This window comes from Boleophthalmus pectinirostris, unplaced genomic scaffold, assembly GCF_026225935.1.
Source record: "Boleophthalmus pectinirostris isolate CB_2022bp ecotype Guang Dong unplaced genomic scaffold, ASM2622593v1 HiC_scaffold_9, whole genome shotgun sequence".
Lineage (NCBI taxonomy): Eukaryota > Metazoa > Chordata > Actinopteri > Gobiiformes > Gobiidae > Boleophthalmus > Boleophthalmus pectinirostris.
The window spans coordinates 792,812-804,834 of NW_026571541.1; the positions used below are offsets into that span (position 1 = coordinate 792,812).

A 12,023-nucleotide genomic window follows, 5' to 3' on the forward strand; every position below is an offset into this window, starting at 1 on the left:
ATTAGTTTTAAGTAGTAGTACTTTTACTTAATTGTACTTACTGCACTCTGTACCGCACTCTTACTTGTGCTTACTGCACTCTAAACCTCAATATTGATCCAAAACCACTTCATAATAGAAGCTGGTCCATTGACTGCAGTCCAAAAGCCATTATTTATTTTACAGAAAAGGGCCTTGAGAGTTATCACCTACAGTCATTATAGAAAGCTATCGAACCCATTATTTGTTAAACTTCAAGGGTTGAAAATGTATGATATTGTTGACTTAAGCATCCTCACAGTCATGTGCAAAGTGCAAAGTGTTACCTGTAAATATTCAAAGACTGTCTGATATCAGAACAAACCACTACAATTTAAAAGGAACCTACATGTTTAAAAAAAAACAGATCCAGAACCAAGGTTATGGAGCAAAGTATCACTGTGAAAGGAGTTCATTTAAAGCAAAAGTCTTAACAAAGAAATCAAAGGATCGAGAACAAAAACGGAATTCAAAAATACCATGTTTTTCTGACTATAAAGTGCAGTGGATTATAAGACGCAGTATCAATAATGTTGAATTCTCTCGTCTATTTTCGTACATAAATTGCACCGGATTATAAGGAGCATTAAGCGAAACAAACAGACGACACTTGAGCCTGATCCTTAGTCCAGGCGTCCATGATCCATTGGCAGATCGTGGCATAACTCACCCGGCGTTGTCTCTCTGTCTTGGTGAATGTGGATTATGAATGTGAATGTGGGTGGATCATTTAAGTTTTTTTTTTTTTTTTTTACTTCCTACGAGGACGACGCAAATATACATTGACTTATAATGTGTTTAATGCAGCTTTGTGCACATTTGTTTACATTTTACAGGAATGAAACTTAAAACCACATGGCTCATTTGCATAAACTATAAGCTCTGAAAAAAACAGCTCACTCCTTGTGCGCTGATGCAGTTCAGCTTTTGTCAGACTTAGTCTGCGAGGCTCGTGGTATGGTGATGGTAGCCGTAATGTTCCAACAATCCATCAAGCAGTGCGGCTTCGTAGTTTACCAAAGTCGTACTAAAACATTTTGGCAGATTTTTGAGCGCCGTGTAGCACATAAAATCGGTTCGAGGTCAGTAAACACAACCAAAATTAATACATGAGGTGCACTGTCGATTTTGAGAATATTTAAGGATTTTAAGTGTGCTTTATAATCTGAAAAATACGGTACACCAAATCCAATGCAATGTGGATGTATGAAAAAGATAACTCAGTTGTTGCACATGAAAGTGAAAATTTCTGTTTGCAATCGATTCATATTTGTGATTCAATTCAAATGTATGAATCTGAAATGTTTTAAAGTCGCTCTCAGTGTAAATGTATTGTCTCGAAACGGAAAAACGGGGCAGAAAATATAAGATGACTCTTCTTTCTGCTCCTTTGTATTAATTTCTTTGTTTAATGTGTTTATATTAGATACTGTTAATGTCTTTTCATACTTTATGAATGAAATAATCAAATAAGAAATCAAATTAAATAAGACAAAAAGAAACTGTAGTGCTGATAGTACCCTCCTAAACTCAACTAAATAACATTTTTAACGATACATCTATTACTGTGGGTCAAATTATATGTATATATTCAAATATAAATGTACAGAGAGAAGTAGGCGGGGATAGGGGGTAGATGGAAACGACGGAAACACGCATGGATCAATCGAACGACAACTCTTAGTGAGATAACGATGAAGGAACATTGTTATAATGTGATTAAAATCTCATAAAAGTCGACTTTGCATAATCTTATCTCCTCCACAACGTCGATCCGCGTAATGGCTTTCAGGATGATGAGAAATTAGGACCGTTGCCATGGTGATTACATTAAAAACGAAACAGCCTATTATATCTTTTGAATGGAAAAAAAGTCCGCCGCCAATGAAAACAATCCTCTCCGACCCGTTACTTACCTGTAGACGCGTTTTTGTCCCTTTAATTTAACCAATCTAAAACTACAAACAACATCCCTACATTAGCATTCTCCCCGGCTCCGGTCCACTTACTCCGATAGCGCTCAGGAGCACATTGTCGCTAACGGCGGGCGCTGGATTCGATTAGCCAGCGTGTTCCTTTTGTGCGGCGCCGATGTAATTCAAAAGGACGTGAGTTAGATTCCCACGGGGCCGATCAGCACTGAGCGGAAAAAGGAGCAATTAAACGTGAAAACAACGGGCGAGCTGCGAGTGTGCGGGCTGCGGTTTGGACCAGCGGGAGGCGAGTGCTAATGCTAATATACGCAGGGGTTAGCTAGTGGTAATGGTGTGTGTGTGTCTGTGTGTGTGTAGGGGGAGTGTAATTACGGGAGCGGCGTTGATTAGAGGTTGGAGTTGTACTTAATGTATTTTGCAACTTTAAGAGTGTTTCTGGAACAGTGCTCGCGTAGATTGTGAGAAAAGGGCCGCGTACACTAACAGTCCAAAGTTTCCACACACACTGAAAACAAAAGGTTGCTTGATTTGCGTAAAAAAGTTCTGGAAAGCAGTTGCATGCAATAAAATTATGTTTAGGCTTTGAAACTTATTTCAATGCCCTCTACACATATTTTTCTCAGAACATGAATGTTGATGAAATTTGGCCAAATCATGCTGAATATATATATATTTATCTTATTTTACCATATCATGAAATATATAAATATGTATAATTGAATTGAATTGATTTAATTCTGTAAAATAATACAAAAACAGTCTTTAGTTTTCCACAGTTCTGTTTTGTCTTAAACAGAATCAAACACACAAAGACACACAAGTACAGAGACACACAGTTTGGAGCTGGACAGTGTGAAGATTTATTCCAGTGAAGAAGCTCTGGTCTCTGTGGACACAGAATAACACATGATGATTACATTATGATGATCTACTCTCTTGTACATGTTTAAATATACTTAAAGCACTTATTACTACAATAATGGACCAGAACAGAATCATGTGAACATTAGAAGTGTATCTGCAGAAACAAAACTCACCATGTGCTGCTTTTCTTCCTCTAAACGCAGTAACAGGGAGGGCATCTGGTGTAAAGTCTCCTAGTGCCACATCACCTTGTAGAAATACATTAACTGTTTCAATAGAAGTTCATTTTGAAAAACTCTTTTAAAATCATTTTAGTTGAGTTACTGACTTTGTTCATCTGTGCTCTGTGTTTTGTTGGTTCTCAAACATCTTCCTTTTTTCTGAAACATCAGCTGTAACATTCATGAACTTCCCCACAGCTCCAGCAGAGCTCTGGACGTCACTCTGTGTTTGTAGACGACTCTGGAAGCAACACATTTAAATCTGAGCACAACTGTCACACTCTTGTAGATGGACAGTCAAAGACAATTTGTTTCATGGAAACAGTCCTTACATTAACTCTAATTTCAAAGAAAACACCACAAACATGTTTTAACAATGACGACATTCTAGTCCAGAGAAGCACATAAAATCTTTAAACATTATGAGATCAGCTCTGATAATCCTCCTGCTCCACACTGTGTGTCTCTGCTCCTGGAACTGTCCTGTGTCCTGTTACATTTGAATTTTCCCTCCAAAAGTTTTGGGGAGGAGAATTCCAGAGGGAGGAGCCTCACCACAGATTATAATAAAGTCATGTTTCCTCAACCTGATTAAAACATGCAGGTCTCACATCGGCCACAATCAAGTGACCTTTGTAAGATTTAAACATGCTGGACAGAGAAACGTAAAACAGTCATATTATTGTTGTCAAATTAGTTTTTGCAATTTGAGCAACCCCTCTCGGACCATTTTTTCAGTGCACTTTCTCACCCAATGTTTACTACTTTCTTACTTTCTTTTCTTACTTTTATATAAATATACATACAGACTTCAAATATGAAACAAGATATATGGAATTATGTAAGCAAAGAAAGTCAAATAAGTCTACTAAATATTCTTTTCTATTCAAATAATCAAATTCAAAATTGTGTAAATCTGAAATATTAATCTTGATTTGAGTCAGGTTACAGTGGTGTAGGCAAGAAGCAGTCGCCCCCTGACCAAACGGTAATTCAGTTCTATTCACTTTTTTCGTCTTTTCTTTATGTTATTACTTTGTACGTTTTAGATGCAAACACAAGACCTCGAATATGTGAAGCAAGATATATGGAATTACAGAGTAAAGAAAAAAGTGAACTCAACTCATGATTAAAAAAAAAAAAAAGTTTTAGTTTCAAATCCTCAGAGTCTTCACCGTTTGTTTTGTGGACAGCAGTGCAAACCCATGGCCTTCTCTTAATGATGAAGTCTCCTGAAATGGTTTTCAGTTCACAGCTGTGCAGCGCCGGGGTCAAGAAATATCAAAAATGTGAAACCAAGGTTCAAAGCAAAGGATGAAGGCTATTTTTAAGAATCTAAAACATGGGTCTCCAACCGTTTTCCTCCAGTGAGCTACCTTTACGAAATGAAAATACCAGAGAGCGGCTCATTTCAGTGGTCACAAGAAATTGTGTATATATAAGAGCCAAAGGCATTCTCTTCAGTATTTATAATATAACATAATGTGGACAGAAGGCCCAAATACAGGAATATACTTATACTTATTGCGGGGGTTATGTTCTAAAAATAACTTGCTATAGGTGAAATCCACAAAGTAATCAGCTTTATATATTACAATAATTATATCTGTTTTAAGTCTGTAAAACTTCTCAGCACACACTTTATACACTTTTCTCACACAGGACAGTAACCATTTTTACATCCTTCTTAAAACTTACTGCTGCTGTCGTTCTTTTGTTACTTTCCTCCTTCTTTATGTAACAAATCAAAGATTAATTTATTCCGTAATAGAGTCCTACAGCGCAGAATCCTGCAGTACAGCACCACACCCGCCCAGTAACCCGAGATTATATCAAACCTTTGCACTGCATACACCACGGACAGAATCAGGACTAACCCAGGACTAACATAGGACTGATTCCAGGACTGAAGAGGAGGACTAAACCAGGACTGAACTAGGACTAAAACAGGAGTAAAACAGGACTAAACCAAAACTGAACCAGGACTCATGATCGGGACAGGCTCGGAGGTGACCACAGGAGAAAGGACTGACAGAGAGCTCCGTACCTCATAGTAAGCGTGATAACTGCCCGGTCGCGCAGCACTTCAGAATCACACTGCTAGAGATCGAACATTTATGTACATTTGGCAGCTGAACACATTCTGTACTGTACAGGAGACACAGCACGGAGGAGACTGATTGACAATAGTCTACAGTCCCTTATCTAATCAGGACGCAGGGGGAGGAATACAATACATGCTCAAATAAAAAAAAAAAAAAAGTGAAACAGCGAGACCGCAAAAGGTGAACCGTGATATAGCGAGGGACGACTGTACATGTGGTTATGAAAATATCTGTGTATATGTAGCCAGAGCCTTAGATTGGAACATTTTGATCCTTATAATCCATAAACCATTATCCATTTATTGGTGCATAAAGTTAGGTGTCAAAATGATACATTTACAATAATAATGAATCTAATTTTACCTATTCAGCACAACGCATGTACCACATAAAATCTGACGAGTGAGTTGAAGGGTGGAGAGTTACTTGTCTAAAATAAGTGGAGTTTATTTTTATTTGCTACATTCACGTGTCATTCTTAATTTTGATGCTTCGGTGAGAATCTACACTGTGAATAATCATGGAAAGAAGAAGAAACAGACGTGAAAAAGTGTCTAAACTTTTGAGTGGTTGTGTACGTTTCCATTACGGACAAGACATGCACTTTCACCTGCTTTATTTGCACAACATACAGTATGATGATGAAAAAAGACGTGCCAAAACAGAAAGTAAAACGGCACAGTGTATTTGCTGGTGAGCGGTGGTGTTGTGACACTGTTTGGTTGCATCATGTTATCTCCGTGGATCCTCGGGGCTGTGTGTACGATGAAAGGTCCTCTATGGCCCCCAGCGCCCCCCCCCTCTCAGACCCCCCTCCTGCAAACAGCCCTGCTCCACCCGTACAGTCCTCGTCCTCCAGGACCCCCGCCGTGCGCCTGCTGTTCTCCGCATGTGAGTGACACCGGCTCCGGGGCCTCACTCTGCCTCTGTTTGCTCGCTCTCCTCCGGGACTGACTTTAGAATTAGTGACAATTAGCTTCAGCTCACACAGCCCGGTGGTCACACACACCCAGGAGCCACTCGTACTTCTGAATGTAGATGATTACGTAACTGCCCCTGACGTGTTACAGTAGTGACAGTTGCAGATGTGTAACTGGCGTGGATCATTTTTTTAATGGATGAATGGATGAGTTCCTGATATGTATCCTTTGACTTTTTCTTTTAAAATTACGAAAAAATCTGATGATCTTCTATGAATGCTGTCATTTGTAAGTCTAAGTCTGTGCAATTAATTGAATTTTGATAACGATTTCGATTTGCGTGTCAAACGATCTCCAAAGTCATATACTCAAGATTTTTTTTTTAAGTATAAAGATTGTAGACCAGCTGGATATATAGTTTATTTTGGATACATTGATGTTTTTCTGCCTTAGTTACTGTTCAAAGTTTATTTGATTCATTTTATGTTTTATACATCGCAAAACTGCTCTAAGGTTCATATTTATAGCCTATCAATAGCAAAGTGCTTTTTTGAGAGAAAGAACTGCTGAATAAATGCATCGTGTAACTAAAAAAATTATTGTTTGAATAATGGTGATTTCAGTATTGACTAAAATAATTGTGATGATGATTTTTTCCACAATCGAGCAGCCCTAGAACAAGTTCATACTAATGGCCTGTTTACATGAGAATGCTTGCGGGTAAAAATGACAAAAATTTGATCAGAAGTGCCTTTCGTTTAGACGGTGATGGCGATTTTTGGGGCTTCAAAACACTAAAATCTGAAAGCACCCTCCAGAGTGGAAAAGTGGAATACACTCCACTGTAGTGTTTCTGTCTACTCTGCCCAAGATGCAAAACTCTGGTCAGATCTGCTCAGGTCGTGTATGTATTTACGTCACATACATCACCACCTAGTGTCACCACTGAGCCACCTGGCATGTATCCACAATCCAATTCCACGCAATAAAAAGTGAAGACGCAACGCCACTTTTGCATCTTCTGTTCAGACCATCATCATATAAATGCAGCCTACCACTCAAATTATAACTTCCTTGTCAAACTGTTGTGGCCCACTGCTTTTGTATGTATTGTTATTGTCCAGTGTAATGATAGCTTCATCATGTAGTTGTGGTATGTATGCTCAGTTTGGTAGTAATTGCTCAACACAGGGTTTTAAACAAGACACTTCACCCACACTGCCGAGTATGTGATGTTTGGAGGTTAACACTGACCCTCTCACTGAAGCCAGCCTGTACCAGCCTTCACACATACCACGCACGTCTATAACTTGAATTTTAGCTGATATACTGATATCCCTCTTCCCTCTGTTTCCTCTCAGTGCTCCGAGACGACTTCCGGCAGAACCCCACAGACGCGGTGGTGGCGGCGGGAGAACCAGCCATCCTGGAGTGTGTGCCCCCTAGAGGCCACCCCGAGCCCACCATCTACTGGAGGAAAGACAAGAGCCGCATCGACGACAAGGACGACCGAATCACCGTACGTCACTGTGGACTTTAACTGCATGAAGTATTGGGAGGAATTCTGTAGTGTTTCTGCATTTATGATTATAAATATATCATACACTGTACATACACACATACATGCATGCACACACACACACACACATACATGCATCCATACATGCATACACACATACACACACACACGTACATACATACACACATATATACATACATACATACATACACACACATATATACATACATACCATACATACATACATACATACATACACACACATATAGACATACACATACATACATACACACATATATACATACATACACACATACATACATACATACACACACACACACACACACACATATATACATACATGCATACACACATATAGACATACATACACATACATGCACACATACATACATACACACACATATATACATACATACATACCACACATATATACATACATACATACATACATACATACACACACACATACATACATACATACATACATACATACATACATACATACATACATACATACATACACACACATATACATACATGCATACATACATATATACATGCATACATACATACATACATACGCACATATTACATACATACATATTCTGTATGATAATAATAATAAACAACCAAAAAACTCCCCTCTCTGTGGTGTTGCAGATCCGAGGAGGGAAGCTGATGATCTCCAACAGCAGGAAGAGCGACGCGGGCATGTACATCTGTGTGGCCACCAACATGGTGGGCGAGAGGGACAGTGAGACGGCACAGGTCACTGTGTTTGGTAAGAATGAGATTTTATGTGTCAGGGCAGAACAAGAACCAGGACAGTATCTGTTTCTTATATTTAAATGCACTGTGTAACTTTTCTGCTCGATCCACCACCTGCCTATCTACAGGGAGATGTTTAGCTTTGCCTAGAAAGTTCCACATTATGGCATTTATCTTGCGTTTATTCAGTTCTAGTAGTTTATTTACTTATTTACTTACATATTTATTATGCTTACAGAGAAATACCTTGAAAAACACACATTCTTAGTAAGTACACCGTTCCACAGATCTGAGTTGTGACATGGAGTAGCATCACCTTTTTGGATTTATACAGTACCTTTCAGGTGCTTAATGTATTTCAAAATGTACTTCAGACACTCTGAGTATGACTAGAGCCCCAGATCCACAGGTACATTACGTAACAGTTTTTTTTTGTGTTTTTTTTCCCCCCATCAGAGCGTCCCACCTTCCTGAAGAGGCCCATAAACCAGGTGGTGCTGGAGGAGGAGTCAGTGGAGTTCAGGTGTTTGGTCCAGGGAGACCCTCAGCCCAACGTCAGGTGGAGGAAGGACGATGTGGATGTGCCCCGCGGGAGGTAAGTCCCAAGGATACTCACAGACTGGTGTGTGGACAGACTGGTGTGTGGACAGACTGGTGTGTGGACAGACTGGTGTGTGGACAGACTGGTGGTGTGGACAGACTGGTGTGTGACAGACTGTGTATGTACAGACTAGTGTGTGGACAGACTGGTGTGTGGACAGACTGGTGTACAGACTAGTGTGTGGACAGACTGGTGTGTGGACAGACTGGTGTATGTACAGACTGGTGTGTGGACAGACTGGTGTGTGGACAGACTGGTGTGTGGACAGACTAGTGTATGTACAGACTAGTGTGTGGACAGACTGGTGTGTGGACAGACTAGTGTATGGACAGACTGGTGTGTGGACAGACTGGTGTGTGGACAGACTGGTGTGTGGACAGACTAGTGTGTATGTACAGACTGGTGTGAGACTAGTGTACAGACTGGTGTGTGGACAGACTGGTGTGTGGACAGACTGGTGTATGGACAGACTGGTGTGTGGACAGACTGGTGTGTGGACAGACTGGTGCGTGGACAGACTAGTGTGTGTACAGACTGGTGTGTGGACAGACTGGTGTGTGGACAGACTGGTGTGTGGACAGACTGGTGTGTGGACAGACTGGTGTGTGGACCAGTGACTGGGGATGGAAACACTAGGGGGGTAAAAACATGTTTATAAATAAATATAATAATAAGAAAAAAGACATTAGGTTGGGTTATGGGCTGTAGATCTGATGCCCTCACGCATGTCGCTGAAGTGCACTGGACACACAGACGCAACGATCTGACTGGTCAGAATTCAATAGACTTTGAATGGGTCTGATGTTTCCAGAACTGAAGAATCTAACACATTATGAATATATTTTCTTGTGATTTATGTTATTAATAGTCAACATTTATGTAATATTTAAAGACATATGCCAAACCAACTCAAATTTTTATGTAAAATTGTTTTACACATTTGCATGATTGATGGCACCTCATCGTCCATTATGGACCAGCCACCACAGGTGTGTTTACAAACTAGTGAGTGAACAGACTAGTGTGTGGACAAACTAGTGTGTGTACAGACTAGTGTATGCACAGACTAGTGTGTGTACAGACTAGTGTGTGTACAGACTAGTGTGTGTACAGACTAGTGTGTGTACAGACTAGTGTGTGGACAGACTAGTGTGTGTGTGTGTACAGACTAGTGTGTGTACAGACTAGTGTGTGTAGTGTGTGGACAGACTAGTGTGTGGACAGACAGTGTGTGGACAGACTAGTGTGTGGACAGACTAGTGTGTGGACAGATAGTGTGTGGACAGACTAGTGTGTGGACAGAATAGTGTGTGGACAGATAGTATAATGTGTGTGTGTGTGTGTAAACTAGTGTATGTGTGTGTGTGAGTGAGTAGACTAATGTCTGAACAAACTAGTGTGTGAACAGAATAATGTGCATTTGGGTGTGAACAGGCTGGTGCATGTACAGACTAGTGTGTGGACAATTTACGTGCATGTGAACAAACTAGAGTGTGAACAGACTAGAGTGTGAACAAGCTACACATATGACATGGGGGCACAGACAAAACGTGCACAGTTCTGATACGTGTGCCTCATATTTTGATGAAAGATTTCATAAGATAACACAGTCGATACAGTTGTCATCCTTTTGTTCTACATTTCTGACATCTCCGGTTCCGTTTGTGCTGCGTTCAAAAGAGTGAATTATTGTGAACTCAAATCATTCTTTTTGCTCTGATCTCAGTTAATACAAATCAAAGCGGTTTGTGTGAGTGGCAGCAGAATGGTTCCCACGCACGCCTTTGTCTCCACTTGGAAAAGTGAAAAAGTGACTGGGACTAAACGTGACAGCAGCACAAAGATCGCTTTTGTAAAAATGATTCCGTCCATGTAAAAGTAGACCAGCCTGTGCTTTTAACTTCATTTTTCACATTTTATTATAAGACGGCAAAAGGGAGAGAGTGGTGTTGAGGCTTGGAACTGGAGGGTTGTTGGTTCAAATAAAGCTCCTGGTGCCTTGTCAAGACTCTTCATCACCTTTGACCAGACGTGGGGACTTGCAAGTTGTGACTTGGACTTGAGTCAGACTCTAGTCACTATTTTTAGGACTTGAGACCTGACTTGATAAAATGGACTAAGACTTGGGACTTGAAGGTCAGTGACTTAAGACTTGACTTGGACTTGAGGCCTGTGATTCGAGAAGTCTTGATGCTTCTCTTAAAAAAATATGTATGTTTTTAGAAAATACTTTTCTCTTTACACTTGATAAATGTGGCGCTTAATTTCACAAGAACAAACTGGAACATGTGCAGTTACTTTGGATGTAACTGAAATACTGTGAGATGGTATCCTCAAATGTACTTCAGTAATAAACAGTGCAATGCAGTAATATAAAGTACAATACAGTAAAACAGGGAACTACAGATCCTTCCATTTCAGTGCAGACTACATGACAATATAACTGTTATTAAGCCCTTTTAAATCTGAATTCTTTGTAGTTTGATAAATGTCATAATGATGCACACTGAGATCTTGTCAAGACATTTAAAAAGGAAAAAAAAAATAAAAATAATAATTTCTACAATTCTTATATAAATACAAGACTTTTAAAGTACAATTGAGCTTAAAAGTCAAGTTATATTTGGTACTTTTATGGTTTAAAGACCATAAAAGAAATTAAAGAAATGACTTGACTTGCCCAGTGACTCAGGACTCAACTTGGTTAAAGTCTTGAAAATTGCTTGAAAAAAATCACTATACTCCAGTCACATTACACTGACTGGAGTGTAATCAAAGGCAGAGGTGGGACCAAGTCGATGTTTTGCAAGTCTCAAGTAATTTTCAAGTCTTTAACCTCAAGTCCAAGTCAAAGACAGGCAGGTTGTGAAAGGATGGGCTTCTGACATAAACATGCCACAAAGTATGCACCATGTTTACATAAATAAGGCTGATGTTTGACCTTGTGCAGGTTTATCCGAGTGCAGAGGATCACACACACGCACACACACGCACAGGCACACCCACAGCACACGCACGCACACACACACACACAGCACACATCCTTTCATGT

The 12,023-nt window shown here is 39.8% G+C and overlaps 1 protein-coding gene across 1 annotated transcript in view; it reads left to right on the plus strand.

Moving 5' to 3' along the window:
- Positions 1-12,023, plus strand: part of robo2 (roundabout, axon guidance receptor, homolog 2 (Drosophila)) — a 423,708-nt gene that overhangs the window by 233,416 nt on the left and 178,269 nt on the right. Inside the window, exons 3-5 of the mRNA XM_055147808.1 lie at positions 7,424-7,581; positions 8,263-8,383; positions 8,827-8,965. Of these exons, the coding sequence (XP_055003783.1) occupies positions 7,424-7,581; positions 8,263-8,383; positions 8,827-8,965 (418 nt within the window). The remainder of the gene's footprint in view (positions 1-7,423; positions 7,582-8,262; positions 8,384-8,826; positions 8,966-12,023) is intronic.